The sequence below is a fragment of the Schistocerca cancellata genome, chromosome 5 (assembly GCF_023864275.1).
Source record: "Schistocerca cancellata isolate TAMUIC-IGC-003103 chromosome 5, iqSchCanc2.1, whole genome shotgun sequence".
Classification (NCBI taxonomy): Eukaryota; Metazoa; Arthropoda; class Insecta; order Orthoptera; family Acrididae; genus Schistocerca; species Schistocerca cancellata.
This window is the reverse complement of record NC_064630.1, coordinates 125,749,010-125,776,064: the sequence shown is the minus strand read 5'-3', so window position 1 is coordinate 125,776,064 and position 27,055 is coordinate 125,749,010. Positions and strand designations below refer to the sequence as shown.

Genomic DNA, 27,055 nt, shown 5'->3' with positions numbered 1-27,055 from the left:
TTTGTCATTTTTTTGGTATGTGCTTACATATTTAAGAAATTCAGGATTTCAATTAACTTTTGCCTCCAGATGCAGCTTCCTCTTCTTAATGCTAGACACTGTGCTTCCTTTTGTTACCCATGATCTACTTTTATGAGATTCAGTCCATACTGTTACAAAAGGGAAGCATTCATTGAATAGCTCATGAATTTGGTTGAAAAGAGTTATTATAGTTGTCATTTGTTTTAGTGTGTTTGTTGACTGACCATATGGTGAGGCTTAGTTTTTTAATAAATATTTCCACATTAACTTGGCTGAAGTTCCTACATCTATTTGTTGTGCTACATAAATTTAAGTTTGATAGTGATTCAAATAGTGCTGCATAGTCTGCTCCTCCTAAATCTAAAATACATTTTTCTTTGGCATTGTAGTTATAACTACTTACAATATTATCAGTATATGTTGAAGTAGTTTCTGCAACTCTTGTGTGTTGGTCAAAATTTAGATTTAGTCCATTTGTGGCTATCAGATTCTTTAAATTTGAAGCAAATTTGTCTTCAGTTCTTCCATCTGTGTTGAAGTCAGCACATACAAATACACACGTCAAAAAAAGTTTTGCATCACCTTGGTTCCGAGAGCGCCAGAAGCTGTACACAAAATTGGAATAGAGATCAACATAAACATCATTTCCGTCCTTTTTATTGCTCATGAAAACCACACATTGCATGTTGGACTACCATACAGCTAGACCTGTAGTGGTGGTGGTCCAGATTGCAGTACACACCTGTACCTCTAATACCCAGTAGCACATTCTCTTGCATTGATGCATGCCTGTATTCATTGTGGCATACTATCCACAAGTTCATCAAGGCACTGTTCGTCCAGATTGTCCCACTCCTCAACGACGATTCGGTGTAGGTCCCTCAGAGTGGTTGATGGGTCACGTCATCCATAAACAGCCCTTTTCAATCTATCCCAGGCATGTTCGATAGGGTCATGTCTGAAGAACATGCTGGCCACTCTAGTCAAGTGATGCCATTATCCTGAAGGATGTCATTCACAAGATGTGCACGATGGGGACAAGGATTGTTGTCTTTGAAGACGAATGCCTTGCCAATGTGCTTCCGATATTGTTGCACTATCGGTCAGAGGATGGCATTCACATATTGCACAGCCATTACAGCACCTTCCATGACCACCAGCGGCGTACTTCGGCCCCACGTAATGCCACCGCAAAACAGCAGGGAAACTCCACCTTGCTGCACTCGCTGGACAGTGTGTATAAGGCGTTCAGCCTGACTAGGTTGCCTCCTAACACATCTCTGACGATTGTCTGGTTGAAGGCTTATGTGACACTCATTGGTGAAGAGAATGTAATGCCAATCCTGAGCGGTCCATTCGGCATGTTGTTGGGCCCATCTGTACCGCGCTGCATGGTGTCGTGGTTGCAAAGATGAACCTTACCATGGACGTCAGGAGTGAAGTTGCATATCATGCAGCCTATTATGCACAGTTTGAGTCATAACACGACATCCTGTGGCTGCACGAAACATCATTCAACATGGTGGCGTTGCTGTCAGGGTTCCTCAGCCATAATCCGTGGGTAGCGGTGATCCACTACAATAATAGCCCTTGGGCAGCCTGAGCGAGGCATGTCATCAACAGTTCCTGTCTCTCTGTATCTCTTCCATGTCCAAACAACATCGCTTTGGTTCACTCCGAGATGCCTGGACACTTCCCTTGTTAAGAGCTCTTCCTGGAGCAAAGTAACAATGTGGACGCAATCGAACTGTGGTATTGACCATCTAGGCATGGTTGAACTACAGACAACATGAGCCGTGTACCTCCTTGCTGATGGACTGATTGGAAGTGATCAGCTGTCGGACCCCCTCCATCTAATAGGTGCTGCTCATGCATGGTTGTTTACATCTTTCGGCGGGTTTAGTGGCATCTCTGAACAGTCAGAGGGACTGTGTCTGTGGTACAATATCCACAGTCAACGTCTATCTTCAGGAATTCTGGGAACCAGGGTGATGCAAAACTTTTTTTCATATGTGTAGTTTCTTATGCAGTTTTTCAGTTTTTAATTTATGTAACAGAGTTTTAAATTAACTAAGAACATACAGCTTATATGAACCCCAGGGATGCATTATATACTGATGATTAACACGTTACACTCTTAAGTTTTGTATACAACTACTTTCAAGTTCTTCATTGAGATGGCTAAAATTCTGTCTGATTTCACTGTTTACTGAGGAATGAACTAATATGCAAGAGTCTCCATACCCTTTAGTTCTACAAAAGCTTGTGGCAAATTTGTAGCCTGGAAGTTTGTTGAGATGGTTGATATTTTCAGTTTTAAGCTAATAATAATTTAGACATATTACCTTTACTGGTTGTTTCACACTTTATAACAGAATTTGCATATCATAGAGCTTGCTGATCATTCCTTCAGACAGACCTCCAATGTTCAAATGCATAATGAAATTGCTATTGCATAAATTATCAGGTAAAGCAACTTTAAAATTAGTTTGTTTACATGGTAAAGGAACTTCTACCTATGTATTGAGCACTTCTTCTGTATTGTTAGAGGTGGGCCAAATCCGACTGGGTTTGGCCCCTTTCACTAGTTTCCCCACTTCCAGGCACTTAAGCCTTATTTGCTTTTGCAGCTGTTTTCATGCATTATTTTGTCAACAGCCTTGTTTATATCTGATGCTAATCTCTTCGTACCAGATCAATTGTAGTGTTGTCCATGTGTTGTAGAACTAAATTTTTCATAATTGTTGACATCAAGAAGTTACACATTTTTAAACTTCAAACGGAAGTTTTTCATTCATTTGTCAAAATTCACTATTTACGCAAGACCAGTCTGCTTAATAAAACTGCAAGATAAGGATCTTTTTTTTTAGAAATGCATTGGCCTCATTGTACTAAACATTGTTTGATCCCTCCATGAGATCACAGTTTTAGTAGAAATGGCACATTCTTGTTCGACACTGTAATCACATTTTCGAACTTCGCTCCAGGCTTAATAAAACCTGAGGCACTTGCATTTTCTTTTGTAGAGTCTGATACCAAGTTTGAAACATTGTGTGCATGGCTATCTCCAAATATTTTGACTTTTATTCCATGTTGCTTTTTTTGTGTTGCTGTAGAACTGTTCTTCGCAGATTTCATATCAGTTTTTGATAGTCAACTTTTGCACATAATTTTAAGCAGGACAAGGGAGCTAAATGTTTCGAAACACTTATTTTTGTCCACTTTTAAACTATTGCTGTTCCCCAGAATTTCCATCTGTGTTCTAAAGCAGCGCATTTCATCTGTAATGCTTCAATATCACTTTGCAAAACTTGAATTATTGAATCCTTGTCTCTAATAATGTTTCTATATCTTTTTCACAGTTTCAGTTGCACAGCCATCATATGGTCATAAGTAGTCCACAGTCACCAATTTTATGGTTATTTTGCAACAGTTTTCATGAAACCACCATTTATAATATTTACTCTGAATACCTTTCCTGACTTTCCTGTCACGCAAGTTACAATTACTACCACTTCTGGCTCATTTTTATCATCTGATCAATACCATCTTGACTACTTTCCATATCTTTATGTCAGCAAGAAACTGTCATTTGTGACAGGCTGTGGAGTTCTGGTGGGAATTTTTTTGACAATGATAGAACTCTATATGCACAGCAATGACATGCACACATTTATGGTGATAATTTGACAACAATGTACACATTTCTTTGAAAGTGATGCAAAGAGCAGGACTAACTTGCCCGACAGCTGGTAGGTCTGAGGAGGAATCCAAGAAAGGAACAAAGCCTTACACATGTTCACATCAGTGATGCCAAAGGCGAGGAAGTGTTGCAGAAGCCACTTCTCATAAGCCTCTCAGTCTTCATAAGGGGGAAAGGATGGTAAGTAAGCTGAAGGTATGGAGCCCGCATAGTCACTGTGGCTGACAAGTTCATGATAGCTGCCATAAGAGCCTGCTGCTGCTCAAGGAGAGACTGGAGCACTGCCTCCATGGCCAGAAGAAACAAACGAATAACCAATAGACTGAGCACACAGAAGTGAACGCCACACTCATCACTAATTGTGTTGTAATGTAAGACACAAACAACAGTATAGCCACAATGAAGCAGTTTATTCTTCTATATACTAGCGAATAACAGTTGAGGAATAGCCACACACACAGAAACAATCCAAGTACTGATACAAGCACTGACAATAGGTAAGAACATATGATGAGAGCGAGTGCCTGCTGCATAGCAGTTATAAAGAGGAAGGCTCCAGTAGATGGAGTGGGGGATGCCATGCCATGCACACAAGTCATGTGGCCCCTGCACATCACCTCTTGTGGCCAGCTTGAGCAGATGCCTTTGGCAGAATATTCTAAGTGTAGTGCACTGGTGGCCTTGGTGCATATCTAAGTATTATGTACAGGGTTATAGCGGTTTCTTCCTTAGCCATGTACCATCCTCCCCATCCAGGTAGTTCAAGACAAGTTTCCCCCATGTCAGGGTATGCATTGTTCCACCATTGTGCCAAAGAGCACTAACTGAAGCATACACATGGTTGTAGTGCTCCACATTCACTATTTACTTTCACAGCACTTCCATGAAACATGAAATTAATATTCACAATAATGCTAGATCAGAATCTGAATGCCAAACACATGGCAGGCAAACCCAAATAGTGCTGTAGTTAGTGTCACTTAAGATATGGCCTGAATTACTTCATAAAGTGTTACTTGAATCACTGCTGCACTCCTGATTATGTCCAGTGCATTGCATTACATTACAAACTGCTCTTGCTGCCTGTAGATTGTGCTGCGTTGCCTCTGGTTTGCAGATGTGTCCATCAGTCACCAAATTGTGCTTGATAGGAGGCAACCTCTTTAGCTCAAGTTGGAAGTTGACACAATAACCACTGTTTATATTTCTAGAAGACTGCCAGTGTTTTAACACCCATAGCTGGAACCCGTGGCTTGCCAAATCTTTATCCAGCCAGCTCTGACCAAATTCCCTGAGCTGCCCTCCTCCTTTCTGTCCAGTTCTGTGTCCTGGATTCAGTGTCAATTGTTCATTGTTTTCTGTCCTGTTACCCCACAAACACTTGTTTCTTTCTTCATCTCCTGAAGAAGTATCTAAGGTTCCACCCCACCCCTCTCTCTCTCTCTCTCACACACACACACACACACGCACATACACACACACACAGGAAATGGCCAGCTTGTTATTACAGGTCCTCAGTAGATTTTGGATGGTGTGTTAGATGTAATCATATCACCAGATAGACACCACCATAGGTGCTAGAGATCAAATCTAGGTCATAACTACCTAAAGATGATCATTAAAGCCTAGAAGTGCATAATACATTATTTGCAAAACCATTTGTGACCAATTACAATGACAATTTTTCTTTTAAAGTCTAATACTTAATACTCTCTGTGAAGTGTTTAAATTTTTTCATACAAAAACATCACTTTGTAGTACTTAGTAATGCAGTATTTTGTCAGTAATAATCTAGCTCATACAGAAATGGATGAATATTAATCATTTAAGTTAATATTATGAAAAGGGATACCGTATTTACTCGAATCTAAGCCGCACTCGAATCTAAGCCGCACCTGAAAAATGAGACTCGAAATCAAGGAAATAAATTTTCCCGAATCTAAGCCGCACCTGAAATTTGAGACTCGAAATTCAAGGGGAGAGAGAAGTTATAGGCCGCATCTCCAAATCGAAACAAAGTTGGTCCATTGTAATATGAGACACAATTTAGGTCGAATGAATGACGATACAGCTACAGTAGTTTGGTTCGAGTCGTAAGCTTAGCAGTTAAGCTTTACCAGGTAGCCATTGCTATGCGTCAGGCACTCCGTCCATATTTATACGGGTACCCTTCCTTTTCCACGTGCCTCGTCTTGTTTGAATTGATTGCTTATTTCTTTTTCGATCTGTTAAGCGCAGTTTTCTTTGTTATAGATGTTTACATCACTCTAAGCTGAAAATGCATTACTGTACTATGTCATGCATTGTTTGTCGCATTCTGATAGTGCGTGTTTACGGCCTGTCGCCGCTCGCGGCATGGCTTGCTTTTGTGCGCGCTACCGCCGCTTACAATAAAAAAAAAAAAAGAGAGGAATCGTCTCATTAGCGAAACAATGGCAAGAAACTGCTGTTTGTTGTTACTTACACTGCTGCTTTCTTTGATAATGATCAACAAGAACCAAATAATAGACTGCGTATGACAGAAGATGTTCTGAACGAGAGTTTAGCGAAAATTTTTCTCCGTTTGAAAATCTTTGCAGGCGCCTCTTTAGTACATTACATTCTACATAGAAATTAGTCATCGTAGATTTAAAAATCTAGTCAATTGCCGTGCTTCATTTCTGACTGTATCACTATTAAGCATAAGAATAATACGAATATAAACATGACATGATATGTATATTCCTCCGCGTTTGCTGTTGTCTCACTCTAGTTTCGTAGTTTATTAGGCAGACAGGACTTAAATGAGATAGCAGCCAACATGAAACAATACATGGCAAAATGTTTATATTCGTATTATTCTTATGGTGACGAGAATACTGCATGTGATTCACAATTTGTAAAAGTTCCTATTAGCAACCAACTCGTCTCACAGATAGGAAAAAAATTCAGAACGTAGAGTTGGCCATATTGACAAACAGCCCAAACAGTCTTGCCAGTCGGATTTTCGTAGTACACTGAAATGCTGCTACATTCGAAGATGAACAATACGGAATTTGTATATACTTCGTTGGATAATGTATGAAAATGCAGTGGTCGAAACTCGGGGCGGAGAAAAAAGCTCGTCTTCCACCTTTTTTTTTTTAATTTATTTCCTGACGCAGAGGTTTTGGCGCCAGTATTTATCTTTGTGCCTACAAAGCATGCCTGTGTGGCACTACATATATTCGACGGCAGAAGTAAGCTGTGGCGGCACCCACCAACATTTTTCAGAACTTCCGCTTACTTTGCACTCGATTCTAAGCCGGAGGCGGTTTTTTGGATTACAAAAACCGGAAAAAAAGTGCAGCTTAGATTCGAGTAAATACGGTAAGCTTAAATGTATAACAGCTTTTTCATTGTGTCTGTCTGCAACTCAGTGTCTCCTCTATATGGCAAGTATTAATCTATCCTTTTCATAATATTTTTATTATTCCATTCTGAACTTCCCTTTGTTTAATTATTTAAATTCTGTGATATTTGTTTTACCCCATGTTATGATTGCTAATGTCTAACTCTTTCCCATTAGTGCTAAGTTAAAACTGGGTGCCATGTCAGAGCTCAAACTCAGAGGTTAGTTGTCATCCGTGGGCAGCAATTTCCTTCTTCTTCATCCTCTTCTTCTTCTCCATCTCCTCCTCCTCCTCCTCCTCCTCCTCCCTCTTTTTATTTCTTTTCTTTTTTTGGGGAGGGGGGGGGGTGGATTTGGATTGCATGTTATTCAGTTCATGATATAAATTTTCATTCTGTTTGTCTTTTGCACAGGAGGCATGTCAGAAACGTACATTATAGTAACAATAATTTTTACACTAATAAATGACAATATAACACTAAAATTATATTTCTGTGAGCAGCTGTACACACTTAGTAGGGTATGTAACAAGTTGCATCCAATTCAGTCTAACAGTTTGTGACATTACCAGAGACTTGCTCGTGCAACGAGGGTCAGTGCACCTCATATTGTCACAAGTTCATCCTTCATTACTTTGTCCACTGAGCAATTGCATTTCACTATCAGTGCCTTGTATAGCTTTCTTTTCAGTGGACCTAACTTCATATCCATTAATTTGATCCCTGTTAATTTGTGATAAATTTTGATTCCTTTGTATTGAGGAGCACAGGCATACAGCTTGTGACAGTTAATGGGAAGCAACAGTTTTTGTTTGTGTCTTGCGTCATATGTAAGAACAAAGTAATTTCCTTGAAATAATTCCTGTTTGATTAGTTGCTATAATAATTTCATAAACATATAGGGGTGGGAGAACTAATATTTGTAGGCTTCTAAATAACAGGCAACATGGTTGTTTCTGATCCACAGTGCACCTATTCCTAATGATAATAATTTCATAAACATATAGGGGTGGGAGAACTAATATTTGTAGGCTTCTAAATAACAGGCAACATGGTTGTTTCTGATCTACAGTGCACCTATTCCTAATGATATTTATTTTTGTATCTTGAGTATTGATACCACATAAGCCAAGTTTCACCAAAAAACAATACCATACATAATAAAGTATTCAAGTATATGCTACTTTTTACATGTCCAGGCCAGCTGGACTTGATAATATTTGAACTGCAAATGAAAAACTGCTCAGTTTGTTAGCTGGGTACTTGATATATGCCAGCCAGCTCAAATTTTTATGCAAATTTTATCCTAAGAACTTGACAGTCATCATTTTCTTCTATATCTTGGTTGTTGTGAATAATGTTAACGTGCTCATATTTCGACTGTTCTCTGTTGAACTGCATCATGTAAGACTTAGATATGTTTAGAGTCAACCTATTTAACAAAAACCAAGTTTCTAAGCTAATGAGGATACTGATCAATGATTTGCTTTAGAATATATCATAAGCCAAGCCCTCTCCATTGACAAACGATTAACACAATAAAATATTTTTAAGCTCATGGTGCTCAATTTCACAAACCGATACTTTATTTCATGTGTTGCTGTGCAAGAAACTGCTTAACATTTTCTTTTATCTCTGCAGAACGACCAGTGATGAGTGAAACAACTGCCTTAGGTGCAGCTATGGCTGCTGGCAGTGCGGAAGGAATAGAGGTCTGGGACACCACAGAGCTTCATCCAACGCTCTGTGATGAATTTAAGCCTGCTATAAGTAACGAAGGTAACTATTTTGAATAACTTTCAAAAAAAAGTTTAACTAAAATATTTGATAAAATGTTATTTTGAAAATAGGTATTTCATTCCTTTTATTGGATCAAAATTATGAACGACTTAAGAAAGACAAAGCTTCTGAAATATTACTTTTCTCAGCCAGTGGAAACAATTTTTTCATTTTCATGCATGTGCACTACATAAACAAAGCTGTGCACTACCCTACATCAATTCTTTTAGCCTATCCTTTACTCTCGTTCCCTCTTTTCATCACTCCTCCCCTCAACAAGTACACCTCCCCACTTTCCAAATTCTCTCAGGGGCTTCCCTGCACCAAGTGTCAGCAGGAGAACACACATTTAAAAATAGGTTTTACTTATGCAAATTTTCACAACCAGTGGCTCCTTCTTCAGGCAGAAGGGTTGAAGGGGAAGGAGGAGGGGTGAAGGGAAAGAAACTGGAGAGCTTTAGGAAAGGGGGGGGGGGGGGGAGTCACCCAGAATCCCAGGTCAGGGGAGACTTACTGAATGGGATGAGAAGGAAATCTTTCTTTCTCATCCCATCCAGTAAGTCTCCACTGACCCGAAGTTCTGGGTGAATTTTCTGAACTCTACCCCTTTTCCTAAAGCTCTCCAGTTCCTTTCCCTTCACACCCTCTTCCTTCCCCTTCCACCCTTCTGCCAGAAGAAAGAGCCACTGGCTCTGAAAGCTTGCATAAGTAAAACCTTTTTTTATATGTGTGTTCTCCTTCCACCACTTGGTGAGTAGATTTTTTATCTATCCAATTACATTAAGTCAATAAGATGATTGATCACGAAAGCAAACTGCCTAGTTTAAGTCCTGGTTAAGTGTTCACATTTATCAGTAAGGAAGTGTTGTTACAGTGAATGCTCCCTGCAGATTTGACCTGCATGACTCTCTTATAACTTTCTTGTATAGTCCATTTCTTCCAGTACATATTTTTTAGGTTAATTAATTAATTTATTTTTCAGCTGATTTCTACAAAAGGCTCAGTAGTTTATCGACTTCCTCATAATTATTTTTTATGCATTTAATTAATATCAAAGACAGTAATCTAATACAGGTACAAAACTTTTCTGGTGTGACACAACAGACATAAACAGAAGATGCCACAAATGCTAGATTTTGTAATCAGAGGTTCCTTCTTTCTGCTGAAAAAATGAAAGTATTTGGTGAATGAAACCATTTATAAATTACAGAAAGATTCTATACTCCCAAGACTCAGCAGGAAAGGACAAGAATAAAATCAACAATGAACTGTTGATGACAGATAACGGTAGGGAGGGAAATTGAGAAGTCCGAGATAAGTGAAAGACAGACAAAATTTAAGCACACATCAACCGACAACAGGTAATGAAAAACAAAAATTAAGAAAGTTTTGAAAAAGTGTTAAAACGACAGGAATGACATTAGAAGTTCTGATATCAAAAGCTAGCATTTGTCTACATGTGATCATAGTTTCATTTCAAGAAATATTGTCTTCCTGATATTCTTGTTTAATATACTCATTTTCAATATTTAATACAGATATTGTAATATTACAAACTTTCGTTTACAGAACGAAATCTTCGATATTCAAAATGGAAAATGGCAGTAGAAAGAAGCCTTGGTTGGCAAGTGGCAGACTCAAATGATGAAATATAGATATCAAAATGGTAGATGGGATTGTTTAATGTGGCCTAATATGCTTGTGAATCTTTTATAGGCCATGAGATACCTGTAGTTTTCAGCTGAAGTTTTTTGCAACTATCACTAAATGTCAACGAGTAAAGAAGAAGAAGAAGAAGAAGAAGAAGAAGTAGTAGTTTCTCAGGGTCTGATTTATACTGTGTCCTTTTCATATATGACGACTGAGTTTAAAGGTCTCTAGGTATCAGAGGAAATGTATTCATAAGAAGCGAATTAATCAGCAAGAATAGAATCTAATGATGCGAATTCTCATTATCAGCTACAGCAACATCTAGTGCTAGACACACATGATAGTTTCTATATTTCAATTTGGTCTGTGTTTGTTTTTGCTATATGTTGTTTTTCAGTCCTACTTTCATTCTTATAGCCATCGGACACCCAAGTCCAATTACTGACTTTATTTACAATTATGTGAAACAGGGAGAAAATTAATAATATCTAATGGAATGGGGTAGTGTATGGTGTGTGTAACATTTGAGCACTGTAATGGAAAAAAAAAAATGGAAAAAGTATTACAGATGGATCAGTGACAAAGTTAAACTGGCAGTATAAAAGTATAAGAGGTACAGAGATTAAACTCACAGATTTTTTTACCATCATGCAGAATGGCTGTGAAGTATGTGGAAGATATTAAACAACCAGCCTCCCTGAGTTCACAAAGTCTAATATCCATCCAACACTTGGTTGACCATTGTCATATCTGTACCCCCCACGTGATAATCATGAATTACTTAGCTGTCAGATGATGTTGCGTGTGCCCAAGTAAAGCTTTCAAGAGATTATATGATAATGAGCTAACATTACTTACATTTGAGGCAAAAATTTTATTTCCTTGAATTATGCTTCAGTCCTCATATACAGATTTATAACGCATAGAGCTTTGATTTTTTGCACAAATGTACACTATACTGCATAGAGCTTTGATTTTTGTACAGATGTACAGATTAATAAAAATGTTGGAAAGAACTGTGTGTTATAGCCTTATTTTTGGTTATAACTGTATTATCAGATCAAAGAAAACTGGTGTTTACTCTGATTATTAATCTAAAATGGTGGTGTTCTTCATGCAGCAGTATGTCTCTCAAACTCGACAGTACTATGGTAGTTGACTATGAAGAAATTGCAGTTCTTTGCTGTGCAAACATTTATAGCTGCATTACACTTCTACTCTGACATATGATTCAAATTCATATAGTTACAAACATTTAACCAATGAGAAAAATATTTCTTAGTGCACAATGACCACAACTTTGTGTAAATATTAAATCTTTTTCAAGCTGAAGTACATCCTTTGGACTTTGTGCTCTCCACTGCTAGAGATCTTAATTATATGAACAAAAACTTAACATGACTGGTTTTGATCATACCTAGCAGATAGGGTACAATGAGTAGAGATAACACGTACTTCAAATAGACCTAAACATTTAGTAAAACACTTACCAGAACCAGAATACATTAATATAGGGGTTCCGCAAGGTAGCATATTAGGACGAATACTATTCCTGATATACATCAATGACTTTCCCAGTAGTGTTACTTATGGTGAAAAAATTCTCTTCGCTGATAACAGCAATATTATAGTCACTGAGAAAACAAGAGAACTCCTTGCAGAGAAAGCAAATGAAACTCTCAGGGAAATTTATGATTGGTCAATAAGCAATAAAGTGACATTAAACATAAAGAAAAATGATGCCATGAATTTCAGTTTGAAGAGGAAAAACGACAATGTTAAGTTAAATGTAGGTGGCACCTCTATAAACAAATCCAAAATTTCTAGGAATGAATATTGATTCTCAGTTGAAATGGTGTGAACACACGAAGGTACTTGCAAACAGAAAGTCATCAGCACGAAGGCACTTGCAAACAGAAAGTCATCATCAGCATGTTATGCCCTTATAATCCTATCACCAGTGTGTAACATGCAGTGTCTTTTAGTTACATATTATTCATATGTACAGTCAATTCTTAGCTATGGCATTCTTTTTTGGGGAACAAACGCACAAAATATGAACACAATTTTTAAACTCAAAAAAGAGCCATAAGAATAATAACCAAAAATACTAGTCGAGCTCATTGTACTGCTCAAAACACTGGGGATTTTAATTGTTCCATGTGAATACATTTACCAGTCAGTTGTACACATCAAAAATAACATCGTTAATTACTGCACAAACTGCTCTGTCCTTGACCATGCAACAAGAGCTAGACTTAACTTACATTTGCCAAGAAAAAATAAACATAAAACTCAAAACAGCATTTTCTACCAAGGAATAAAACTGCACAATAAATTACCCGAAGAGATTAAAGAAATTGCAAAAATACACTTATTTAAAAAGACAGCTAAAAAGTACCTGTTATGCAATACATTCTGTACATTGAAGGATTACTTAGATAAAAAAAGAGTAGGGGTTTGCCAAAAAAATGTTATACAAATAAATAATAATAATAATGATTATAAAACATCCAATATTCTACATAACACTTTCATATTACATTTTTTATTTCTTTTTTCCTTTCCAGAAATACTTACCCCCAAGATATGCATTGCACAATACTAACACCTCTTCCTCTTTCTGAGCTCAACATCTCACTCATTATAGAGGGATGCTGATTCAGTTTTTCAGGATAGCAAATGGGAAGTTGTGGTACAGAAAACGGCCCAGAGATCACCAGTGTGTATGTGTGTGTGTGTGTGTGTGTGTGTGTGTGTGTGTGTGTAGTGAGTGAAGTGAAGTGTTATCAAACAATGTGTGTATAGTGTGTGCAGTGACTGTTAGTGAGATATGAGTGAATAGTATGTCATTACATTATTTAATAAGTTTTTTAAAAAAAATGTATACCAGGGGTAAATCTAGTGATTGTCTCTAACTATAAGTTTGTAAATATATGTGTATATGAATTAGCTTATTTTAAATTGGTCTAAACTTGTAAATACTTTGACATGTCCTATATCCTTGTAAAAAGAGATCTATGGATGAATAAAGCTACTACTACTACTACTACTAGATGGAGACAGGAAGTTGCTAACTCACAATATCTTGCCTGTTATTATCGAGTTTTTCAAAACTATGAACAGGTTTTGTTTGACAGTAAAAGTGCTTAAGTGCTTATTTATATTAAACATAATTACGATTCTCAAGGCTTTACAAAAGAAACATAAACATCAAGTGTAATATAACTGCTATTTGTCAGTTTAATTTTTAAATTCCTTGTGTGTTTGCCTATTTAAGAGGTGAAGTTTCACATTTTAGAAATGGTGTAGTGTAGACTTATGCAGTCTGTACAGCAGTGTCATTTGTTTTGAACAGCCAGGGATCACTGGAGACGGCTCAGTTAGGTACTAGCCTCCATTTGTGACACACTAAGACAGTAGTAAGTTACATATTTAGCTTTTTCTGTAGTGTGCTTTTATAAATTAATTCTTAATTTAGTTGTAGTAGGATGGATATTGTGTGTGCACGCAGTGTGTGGATGCAGAAGGAGCTGGCCACAGTTCGCAAACAGCTGAAGACACTATTGGCTGTGGTCAGCCATCTGTGGACTGCTGCCTCAAGGTGTAGTGACAATGCAAAATCTGGCACTTTACATGGGACATGTCAGGTGTTACTTGTTTCACCCACAGGCTCTGCAACTGAAGCACCTTGCGAGGGAACCACACTCACCGCACTGTGAGTGGTTGGTTGTAACACATTCATGTTGCTCGGTGTAGAAAGCCACTTTATAGAAACTACCACAAATTACTTATATCTGGTGACTTTAGTATTAATTTTATAAGTAAAAGAGGAATTTTATTAGTAAGAGGGTAAATAGTCTTACAGACCATGATGAACAAGTTTTAACACTAATAGGAATTTGTGCCCACACGTGCACGCATGTGCACGCGCAACACACACACACACACACACACACACACACACACACACACACACGTGATACAAAATATATCTCTTTTTTCTGATCACCTAGCTTGGTAGTATGCTAAATCACAGTAAGACTCAGTTTTCAGTTTCTAACATACAATTCAACTATAATTAATATTTTGGTTACACACAATTGCCATACAATTAGTGAGTCAGAATCATCCAAATTCCTAGATGTTCAGATATATGGTAAGCTATCAAGGAACAGCCATGTTCATGATCTTGTTCAAATGCTGAATGCTGCTATAGTTACGATTAGAAAAATATCTGCAATAAATGATAGTACAACATGAAAATTAATCCACTTCACTTATTTTCACTCTCTTAATACATATGGAATCATATTCTGGGGTAACTCTTCCCTTTCACAAAAGGTATATTTTGGCTCAGAAAAAGGCAATTTGAGCAATACATCATGAAAGTTCATGAACCTCTAGTCAATCCCTGTTCAGGAGTCTGGGAATTCTGACATTTGTCTCTCAATATATATTTTCTTTATTGCCATTTGTTGCTAACAATATGAGCTCCCACAAATTAGCAGCTTTCACTCAATTAATACTAGGCAGAAATCCAACCTGCATTTGGCTCGCATCTCCTTGATTATTTTGGAGCAAGGCGTGCAGTATTCTGTGGACCCATTTTCAATAAGTTACCACAAGAATTAAAAATCTTAGCACTAATCAGCACACTTTCAAATCCAAACTGAAGAATTTCCTCATGTCTCACTCCTTCTATTCTGTTGGGGAGTTCCTGGGGAAAAATTAAGCAAATTCCTTTGTTCCATTGTTGATTATGTTAGTAAACACCCAGCAGCTTGTCGTCTGCATAGGATTCACATAAATTTTATTTTATCCATTATTAACCTTTTTTATGTTAATTTCTTACACTGACTTGTTCCACAACAATGGAGATTTGGTCCTGAATTTGGTCTTATGGAACTAAATGTGTAAAATAAAAGTAAATAAAATATGGGGACTGGCCATCTGGTCTCGCCCATTCAGACTGTGAGTGAACAAGTGGTTACGCCTTCCGAAGGTCTAAACAGGCACACAGGAAGAGAGCTTTGCTAGTTCTAAGTAGCTTCACTGTTAGGTGCATTATGAAGTCCCTTAGAGAAACAGCATCCATTCCTGGAAAAAAGTGTCATGTGGACTTGGTATGTCTGCCAGGAGTCTCACCCGAGACATGGAAGAGGCCTGGCCTGTGGTCATCGAGGGTGTAGGGTGCAGTCATCTTCGAGTTGTGGCTCATGTCTTCACCAGTGATGCCTGTTGCATGGATTATGAAATCATCTTCAGTTCATATGGGCAGCTGACAGAAGTGGTGGAGATGACTGGCCATGCTCACGAGTTGCAAGCAGAGCTCACAATTTGCAGTATCATACCCATAATTGGCTGGTATTCTTTGGTTTGGAGCCAGATGGAAGGTCTCAGACAGAGGCTTCATCTATTCTATGACAGTCTTGTTTGCAGACTTCTGGGCCTGTGTTATGGGGTAGAGAATTGTAGGACTCCCCTTACAGGAAGCAGCCACTCAGGTAACAGAGTGCTTGTGGAGAGCACACATTGATGTTGCTTTTTTCTTGAAAGAAAAAGAAAGACTAGGCAATAGTTTGAGGTCCTCTGATGAGTGGTCTTCAGTCAATACACAGAAAGCAAAATCAGATTGCATACAAAATACAGATACTTCAAATATGAAAATTTTAACAGTAAATTGCCAAAGCATTTGTAATAAAGTTCCTAAATTAGATGCCACAGGTGAGGGGGAGGGGGGGGAGGGGTTGTTCAATGTGAGCAACAAAAGAGTTGTGTCTATTGATGTAGAAATTAAATCTGACTGTGAAGTTATCTCCACATGAGCATCTGGCCAAGAAGAACTAAAGTTAATCATTGGATTTGTTTATTGGCCATCTGATTCTGCTGTAAGTGTTGTAGAATTGCTCAAAGAAAGTCTATACTCAGCAGTGCCAAAATATCCTTATCATGCAATATTAGTTGGAGGCAACTTTAAACTACCAAGTATAGACTGGGACATCTATGGATTCATTGCAGGTGGTTCAGACAGACTGTCTTGTGAAGTAGCTCTGAACATGTTTCCTGAATATTGTCTTGAACAGCTAGTTCAACAGCCCCCAAACAATGGAAATATTTTTGACCTGGTAGCTACAAATAGGCCTGACCTACCAACAGTGTCAATACGGAGACAGGAATTAGTGAACATGATGTCATCATAGTGATGATGCTTACTAAAATTAACAAATACATCAAGAAGGCTAGGAGAGTATTTACATTGAAAGAGAAGGTAAGGTGTTGTTAGCGTCCTGCTTAGACAAGGAATGGGCTTCATTCAGTTTCAATGTGATGAACACAGAATTATTATGAAAACCATGTTCTGGAGAAATATGTGCTGAGTAAGTGCATTGAGGACGGAAAGGGAGTTCCTGACACAGAGAAGCAACTGTAAGAGTTGAAACCAAATAAGTCACCAGGTCCAAATGGAATCCCAGTTTGATTTCACAGAGTGTATTTACAGCAGTGACCCATTACGTAGCTAGGATTTATTGTGAATCTCTTGCCTAGCACTTTCAAGTGACAGGGAAAAAATTGCAGGTCACTCTTGCATGTAAGAAGGGTAAAGTTACAAACCAATATCCATAACATTGGTTTGCTGCAAAATCCTTAAACATGTTCAATGTTCAAATACAATAAATTTCTTTGAAACAGGAAAGCATCTAACAAGAAGTCAGCAAGAATTTTGAAAGCATCACTCATGTGAAACTCAGCTGGCCCTTCTCTCACATGATATCCTGCAAACTAATGATGAATTCCAACCAACATATACCATATTCCTAGATTTGCAGAAAATGTTTTGACATCGTAGACTGTTAATGAAGGCCCAAGTACACAAAATAGGTTCCCAGACATGCGAATGACCTGAAGACTTTTTAAGTAATAGAACACAGCACGTTGCCCTGGATGGCTGGTGTTCTGACACAAAAGTATTGACAGGAGTGTCCCAGAGAAATTTAATAGGACTAATCTTCTTGTGTATATACATTGACAACATTACAGTCTGGGTGAGCAGCAATCTGTGACTGTTTGCTGATGATGGTGTAATGTGGAAAAGTGTCATCATTGAGTGACTAGAAGAATGTAGGTTGACTTAGACAGAATTTCTATGTAATGTAATGAATGGCAGCTTGTTCTAAATGTAAAAAAAAATTAAGTTAATGCAGATGAGCAGGAAAAACAATTCTGTAATGTTTGAATATAATATTGGTGGTGTGCTGCTTGACTTGGTTACGTCAATTAGGTATCTATGCAGAGCGTTACAAAGCAATGTGAAATGGAATAAGCATGTAAGCTCAGTAGAAGGGATGGCGTATGGTCAACTTCAGTTTATTGGGAGAATTCTAGGAAAGCATAGCTCATCTACAAAAGACAACCACATATAGAACACTAGTGTGATCCATTCTTGAGTACTACTCAAGAGTTTGGCATCCCAACCAGATTGGATTAAAGGAAAACATCAAAGCAATTCAGAGACAGGCTGCTAGATTTGTTACCTGTAGACACCTGCGTCTCTCAGTTATACATTCTCTTGAAGTGCAGTGGGACAAAGTGTAAATAGTAGTTTAGGCTTCTATCACTCTGTAGAGAGGTGCACAAGTCACTCACTTCACTTATTACTTATCAGTTCATCATTATATACCGTACTTTGTCCATGGAAAAAGTTTTACGAGGTGCATTCAAGTTCTAAGGCCTCTGATTTTTTTTCTAATTAACTACTCACCCGAAATCGATGAAACTGGCATTACTTCTCGACGTAATCGCCCTGCAGACGTACACATTTTTCACAACGCTGACGCCATGATTCCATGGCAGCGGCAAAGGCTTCTTTAGGAGTCTGTTTTGACCACTGGAAAATCGCTGAGGCAATAGCAGCACAGCTGGTGAATGTGCGGCCACGGAGAGTGTCTTTCATCGTTGGAAAAAGCCAAAAGTCACTAGGAGCCAGGTCAGGTGAGTAGGGAGCATGAGGAATCACTTCAAAGTTGTTATCACGAAGAAACTGTTGCGTAATGTTAGCTCGATGTGCGGGTGCGTTGTCTTGGTGAAACAGCACACGCGCAGCCCTTCATGGACGTTTTTGTTGCAGTGCAGGAAGGAATTTGCTCTTCAAAACATTTTCGTAGGATGCACCTGTTACCGTAGTGCCCTTTGGAACTCTATGGGTAAGGATCACGCCCTCGCTGTCCCAGAACATGGACATCTTCATTTTTTCAGCACTGGCAGTTACCCAAAATTTTTTTGGTGGCGGTGAATCTGTGTGCTTCCATTGGGCTGACTGGCGCTTTGTTTCTGGATTGAAAAATGGCATCTACGTCTCATCCATTGTCACAACCGACGAAAAGAAAGTCCCATTCATGCTGTCGTTGCGCGTCAACATTGCTTGGCAACATGCCACACGGGCAGCCATGTGGTCGTCCGTCAGCATTCGTGGCACCCACCTGGATGACACTTCTCGCATTTTCAGGTCGTCATGCAGGTTTGTGTGCACAGAACCCACAGAAATGCCAACTCTGGAGGCGATCTGTTCAACAGTCATTCGGCGATCCCCCAAAACAATTCTCTCCACTTTCTCGATCATGTCGTCAGACCAGCTTGTGCGAGCCCCAGGTTGTTTCGGTTTGTTGTCACACAATGTTCTGCCTTCATTAAACTGTTGCACCCACGAACGCACTTTCGACACATCCAGAACTCCATCACCACATGTCTCCTTCAACTGTCGATGAATTTCGATTGGTTTCACACCACGCAAATTCAGAAAACGAATGATTGCACGCTGTTCAAGTAAGGAAAATGTCGCCATTTTAATTATTTAAAACAGTTCTCATTCTCGCCGCTGGCGGTAAAATTCCATCTGCCGTACGGTGCTGCCATCTCTGGGACGTATTGACAATGAATGCGGCCTCATTTTAAAACAATGCGCATGTTTCTATCTCTCTCCAGTCCAGAGAAAAAAAATCGGAGGCCTTAGAACCTGAATGCACCTCGTACATTGTCATATACGAGGTGCGACATAAAGTAATGGGACTGATGTGAAAAAAAATGTTGCTTACCGTTTTAGACAAGTTTAGTGTTATCTCCCTCAAAGTAGCTCCCTTCTGATCGCACACACTTTTTCCAGCGCTTCTGCCATTACCCAAGACCCTCATCACAGCTTTTTGGACATCTTGTGTTGTTTGAAAATGGAGTCCCGTGACCGCTGTTTTGACTCTTGGAAATAGAAAAAAGTTGCACAGAGCAATATCTTGTGAATAAGGTGGATGTGGTAGTATTGAAATTTGTTTTGAAGTTAAAAATTGCTGTACCGACAGAGGAGTATGGGATGGTGCATTATCGTGATGCAGAATCCTATTATCAGCAATGTTGGCATGGACACAAAGAACTCTTTTACGAAGTCTTTCTAAAATTTCTTTTTAGTAATATTGGTTAACTGTTTCTCCAGGAGGCACCCACTCTTTATGAACAATTCCCTTGGAATCAAAGAAGCACACAAGCATGCATTTCACTTTTGACTTTGACATGCGAGCCTGTTTTGGTCCTGTTGATTCCTTCGAGCATCACTGCGAACTTTGGCATTTTGTCTCTGGATCGTACTGAAAAAAACCAACTTTCATCACCAGTGATAACACTGCTCAAAAATTCTGGACTGATTTCCATTTGCTCTAACAGATCAGCTACCACATTTTTCCATTTCTCACTGTTGTGGTGTGAGATTTTTGGGGACCATTTTTTGCATAAATCTTTCTCATTTCAAGATCTTCAGTTATTATTAGATGAACTGTTTCAAAATTGATGTTCAGTTCTTCTGCAATCATTTTCATGGATAATCTTCGATCAGACAATACAAGTTCACGCACCCTGGCCAAGTTGATATCCGTCTGTGAGGTTGAAGTTCGTCCACTGCGGTCTTAATCTTCAACATTTATTCTGCATTCACTAAACATTTTATGCCAATGAAAAACTTGAGCTCTTGACATAACCTCCTCTCCAAAAGCCTTCTGAAGCTTACTTTCACCCAACTTAATGCAAAAAGAAATGGCATACCATTGTGCAATATTATGCAGTCCCATTTCCGTGACGAGACACAAACACGTTAACTTATTACATCACAGCTCACGACTGAGCAGTTGCATTGATGTGCCGCTTGGACTAGAAGCAGCTTATAGACCAAGGTCAAAGATATTGTGCCTATGCAAGCCTGCAGGGTTGCCACATCTTGCAAAGAAAATCAGTCTCATTACTTCATTGTCGCACCTCGCATTTTTGACAATTTGTCCCAGATTTTTAGTAGGAAAACCTTTCAGCATATGTGTGTTCTTGAATAGTAAGGTTTAAGTTGAATGATTGTGATTAAACCATTTGATTTAGATGTTTGGTTTGAAATTTACCCTGTTACAAAATGTTCGCTTCACTCACACAAACTGGGCCCCTGAAGTTGCTTAAACTGGATCCCTTACTTTTTCATTTTAATCTGCTTACATTAAAACACATCTTTATTCCCTTTGAATTCTCTTGCTGATAGGGAGGGTTGAATACTATCCAATGATACCGATGCAGCTCAAAAACAGGTAAGTTGGAAGAAGGTCAGTAAACAGTTTAATATTCCTAAAACATCATTTATAAGGGTGTCCAACATGAAGTACAGTAAACCTGAAGAAGCAGCAAAAGCAAAAAGAGGTGGACCTACAGTTTTTGGTAAAAATCTTGAAGCAGAGTTGGCTTAGTATTGTCTTGCTATGGAAGACCAGTTGAACGGAATGGATGGTGTCTTGAAGGGAGGATAATGGAATGTAGTTGAATTAAGTCGGGTGATGTTGATGGTACTAGATTAGCAAATGAGTCACTTAAAGTAGTAAAGGAGTTTTGCTATTTGGGGAGCAAAATAACTGATGATGGTCGAAGTAGAGAAGATATAAAATGTAGACTGGCAATGGCAAGGAAAGCGTTTCTGAAGAAGAGAAATTTGTTAACATCGAGTTCAGATTTAAGTGTCAGGAAGTCATTTCTGAAAGTATTTGTATGGAGTGTAGCCATGTATGGAAGTGAAACATGGATGGTAAATAGTTTGTACAAGAAGAGAATAGAAGCTTTCGAAATATGGTCTACAGAAGAATGCTGAAGATTAGGTGGGTAGATCACATAACTAATGAGGAGGTATTGAATAGAATTGGGGAGAAGAGGAGTTTGTGGCACAACTTGACAAGAAGAAGGGACCGGTTGGTAGGACATGTTCTGAGGCATCAAGGGATCACCAATTTAGTATTGGAGGGCAGCGTGGAGGGTAAAAATCGTAGGGGGAGACCAAGAGATGAATACACTAAGCAGATTCAGAAGGATGTAGGTTGCAGTAGGTACTGGGAGATGAAGAAGGTTGCACAGGACAGAGTAGCATGGAGAGCTGCATCAAATCAGTCTCAGGACTGAAGACCACAACAACAACAACATGGAAGCTTCTTTCTTCATGCTTACTCGCAATGACTTGCAAAGAATGGTTGTGCAACTGGCAGAGAAAAATAACACTGAACGTCTTTTCGAAGAAAAACTATGTTGGGAACATTTGGGTTAGTCTTTTCCTTTATGTTACAGTAAACCAAACTGTCAGAAAGTACTTAGTCTATAGGTACATAATATAGCAGTTCCATTCAGTTCACTAAATAAAATGCTGAGAAATTCTATAGCCTCCTGGAAGATGTTATATTATGCCTAATTTGAAACTAGATTGTTTTCTCTGATTACATACCTTTTTCTAATTTTGTCTAGTGCTATTTTTACAAGGGGTCCAACTGTGGCAGCTATTTTTGAAACTCACTACATATAAAGTTCTTTTTAAAAATAGTCTTTCTCAGAATAACTTGTCGCTATATTTTCTGTTACTAAAATGTAAACGATGCATAATATTTTAAAGAAAATGTTACATATTCTTAAAATACATTTTTTTAGTATTTTATATTTTTTTAAATAAAAAATGGGATCGGAGTCCACTTTTAAGCACTTTTCTCTCTAAATGCCACTGCCACTCATTCACTTACAGTTTGTTTAAGCTGTACTCTCAGTTTCCTGCCCAAACACACCCACAGAAATGCGACATACTTGGGAAAGAAACTTTAAAATATTCGTGACAATTAAGAATACAAATATCATTAGCAGGCTCTGAATGCATCACAGATGTGATGATGACGAAGAAGAAAAAAAATTGGCACATAACAATCCATAAACCCTGTTTCCTTTGAGACAGTAATATGTTGCCTCAAACCACATGGCCGCATTGAACAGTGGGAACTCATATCAAAGTTACTGTTCATATTAGAATCTCCTAATGATTTTTACTGTCACTGCATCATTAACTAATATTTAGTTATAAAATAATTATCCTACCAAGAGTGAAATGTGAGAAATCTTCAATGCACCAAAATAACTTTGGTGATAAAACAAATTCCAGCCTGCCCGAGGTGAAACTGCACTTTTCGTCTGGCCTATCAGTGCTGACTTTTCATTGGTCACTTGGTTAGAGCTCAGATGGCATGGTAGGGATGTTGCTATACAGACCCCATGTTATTTCCATTCTATCCTACTTCTAGCGAAAGCCAGCGAGGTGGATGCATGGTCTTTGCAACGTGCTACACTAGCAAGGCTGATGAAGAGCTGTGACGGCATGACTGTGCTGTGGCGAGCTTGATTATTGTATGTCATTTTCATGACTCAATGCAGATTTGTTGTGTTTCACGCCACAGCATGCGCAGACAAATCAAAGAGAAGAAAACTGATGCGGTGAAGGGGCCTTCAGTCATGCAGATCATCGAGACTGCCGATTGATAGACCACAGAAGACCTGCAGAGGTACAGGTTGGACGGAAGTGTATGATCAGATAGTCTGCTGCTGCAAACACAAGTCTGTCAACTCTGAGGCCACAATCGTACTGCAAGTGCCAAACATGGCCAATCACAGTGCTCTCAAGAGCACTGTTACCATCCACATTGTGGAGGCACCTGGAAAGAATAAGAAGTCACCAAAGACGCATAAAAAGACGACCAAGGCGCTCCTCAATGGACTGCCCTAAATATGTCACAAGGCAACAGTCAAGGAAGAGCTGTTGTTTTCTGGTTTTGGGAATGCAGCAGTCAGCTTGCACATCTGGACAAATTGGAGGAAGCTGCCACTGTTGTAGTGGGAGGACCAATGACAGAAGGCATCTTCACACTGGAAAACCTCTTAAGCTCCCAGATCCAAGTAGAAGCTCTTTCTCTAGGCCTGGACCATAAACGCCAGTTCTTCAGGTACCAGAATGAGAGCTATGTGGCTAAGTTTTGCCACAATGCTCTGACATGTGTGAAGTGCTCAGGATGGTATGATAGTTGCGCCTGTGGCAGAAAAAGAGAAGAAATACCAGCATGCATCTGTTGTGGTGAGCCTCGTATCGCAAACTGACGTGGCTGCCCAGCCTTCTCTGGACAAAATGAGGACATAGATGGGGAGACCACAGCCAAGCAGAAACACAAGTGAAGGGGAAGGCGCAGAAAGAAGACAAAAAACAGTGTGCTGCAGCACAGGTCATTATCATTGAGCTGATGGAGTGGATGGCTGCACCGCTGGTGGCAGGAGTCATGCTGGCAACCATGCTGTTACCAAAGAAATCGGTGCCAAAATATGCACTACCAAGACATTTGCAACGACAAAAGATGCTGCAACAAAACCACCACACCAATGCATACTGAGGCAGCCACAAAGATGGAGAAGCCAGCCACCATTGTAGTGGCTGCAGTGACGCAGACGAAACAGGAGACTTCATGGGCAGCAATTCAGGCTGAGCTGGTGACCATGGAGGTTACCACTCAGACAGTCATTACAACTCATCGTTGTTGTTGTTGTGGTCTTCAGCCCTGAGACTGGTTTGATGCAGCTGCCCATGGTACTCTATCCTGTGCAAGCTTCTTCATCTCCCAGTACTTACTGCAACCTACATCCTTCTGAATCTCCTTAGTGTATTCATCTCTTGCTCTCCCTCTACGATTTTTACCCTCCACGCTGCCCTCCAACGCTAAATTAGTGATCCCTTGATGCCTCAGAACATGTCCTACCAAAGGGTCCCTTCTTCTTGTCAAGTTGTGGCACAAACTCCTCTTCTCCCCAATTCTATCAATACCTCCTCGTTAGTTATGTGATCTACCCATCTAATCATCAGCATTCTTCTGTAGCACCGCATTTCGAAAGCTTCTATTCTCTTCCTGTCCAAACTATTTATCATCCATGTTTCACTTCCATACATGGCTACACTCCATACAAATAATTTCAGAAACAACTTCCTGACATTTAAATCTACGCTCGATGTTAACAAATTTCTCTTCTTCAGAAACGCTTTCCTTGCCATTGCCAATCTACATTTTATATCCTCTCTACTTCGACCATCATCACTTATTTTGCTCCCCAAATAACAAAACTCCTTTACTACTTTAAGTGTCTCATTTCCTAATCTAATTCCCTCAGCATCACCCAACTTAATTCGACTACATTCCATTGTCCTCATTTTGCTTTTGTTGACGTTCATCTTATATCCTCCTTTCAAGACACTGTCCATTCCGTTCAACTGCTCTTCCAAGTCCTTTGCTGTCTCTGACAGAATTACAATGTCATCGGCGAACCTCAAAGTTTTTTCTTCTCCATGGATTTTAATACCTACTCGGAATTTTTATTTTGTTTCCTTTACTGCTTGCTCAATATACAGATTGAATAACATTGGGGAGAGGCTACAGCCCTGTCTCACTCCTTCCCAACCACTAATTCCCTTTCATGCCCCTCGACTCTTATAACTGCCATCTGGTTTCTGTACAAATTGTAAATAGCCTTTCGCTCCCTGTATTTTACCCCTGCCACCTTCAGAATTTAAAAGAGAGTATTCCAGTCAACATTGTCAAAAGCTTTTGCTAAGTCTACAAATGCTGGAAATGTAGGTTTGCCTTTCCTTAATCTTTCTTCTAAGATAAGTCGTAAGGTCAGTATTGCCTCACGTGTTCCAACATTTCTATGGAATCCAAACTGATCTTCCCCAAGGTTGGCTTCTTCTAGTTTTTCCATTCGTCTGTAAAGAATTTGCGTTAGTATTTTGCAGCTGTGACTTATTAAACTGATAGTTCGGTAATTTTCACATCTGTCAATACCTGCTTTCTTTGGGATTGGAATTATTATATTCTTCTTGAAATCTGAGGGTATTTCGCCTGTCTCGTACATCTTGCTCACCAGATGGTAGAGTTTTGTCATTACTGCCTCTCCCAAGGCCGTCAGTAGTTCTAATGGAATGTTGTCTACTCCCGGGGCCTTGTTTCGACTCAGGTCTTTCAGTGCTCTGTCAAACTCTTCACGCAGTAGCGTATCTCCCATTTCATCTTCATCTACATCCTCTTCCATTTCCATAATATTGTCCTCAAGTACATTGCCCTTGTATAGACCCTCTAAATACTCCTTCCACCTTTCTGCTTTCCCTTCTTTGCTTAGAACTGGGTTTCCACCTGAGCTCTTGATATTCATACAAGTGGTTCTCTTTTCTCCAAAGGTCTCTTTAATTTTCCTGTAGGCAGTATCTATCTTACCCCTAGTGAGATAAGCCTCTACATCCTTACATTTGTACTCTAGCCATCCCTGCTTAGCTATTTTGCACTTCCTGTCGATCTTATTTTTGAGACGTTTGTATTCCTTTTGCCTGCTTCATTTACTGCATTTTTATATTTTCTCCTTTCATCAATTAAATTCAATATTTCTTCTGTTACCCAAGGATTTCTACTAGCCCTTGTCTTTTTACCTACTTGATCCTCTGCTGCCTTCACTACTTCATCCCTCAGAGCTACCCATTCTTCTTCTACTGTACTTCTTTCCCCCATTCCTGTCAGTTGTTTCCTTATGCTCTCCCTGAAACTCTGTACAACCTCTGGATTAGTCAGTTTATCCAGGTCCCATCTCCTTAAATTCCCACCTTTTTGCAGTTTCTTCAGTTTTAATCTACAGTTCATAACCAATATATTGTGGTCAGATTCCACATCTGCCCCTGGACATGTCTTACAATTTAAAACCTGGTTACCATTATATAATCTATCTGATACCTTCTAGTATCTCCAGGACTCTTCCATGTATACAACCTTCTTTCATGATTCCTGAGCCAAGTGTTAGCTATGATTAAGTTATGCTCTGTGCAAAATTCTACCAGACTGCTTCCTCTTTCATTTCTTACCCCCAATCCATATGCACCTACTATGTTTCCTTCTCTCCCTTTTCCTACTCTCGAATTCCAGTCACCCATGACTATTAAATTTTCGTCTCCCTTCACTACCTGAATAATTTCTTTTATCTTATCACACAACTCATCACCAGGACAGAAAAGGATACAACTCACCACCAGGTCAGAAAAGGAGCTGCAAGATATCAAAGGACTGCTCAGGGAACTCAACACAAGATCATAGTCCCTCTCACTAGAAGCATGTGGTAATGAAGCAGCAGCCATCCTGTGCA

The 27,055-nt window shown here is 39.1% G+C and overlaps 1 protein-coding gene across 7 annotated transcripts in view; it reads left to right on the top strand.

The window, feature by feature from the left end:
* Window positions 1-11,538, top strand: part of LOC126187795 (glycerol kinase) — a 228,508-nt gene extending 216,970 nt beyond the window's left edge. For all 7 annotated transcript variants that reach the window (XM_049929072.1, XM_049929073.1, XM_049929074.1 and 4 more), the window contains exons 10-11: window positions 8,735-8,872; window positions 10,442-11,538. In XM_049929072.1, the coding sequence (XP_049785029.1) occupies window positions 8,735-8,872; window positions 10,442-10,527 (224 nt within the window). In that variant the 3' untranslated portion in view covers window positions 10,528-11,538. The remainder of the gene's footprint in view (window positions 1-8,734; window positions 8,873-10,441) is intronic.
* The last annotated feature ends 15,517 nt before the right edge of the window (window positions 11,539-27,055 follow it).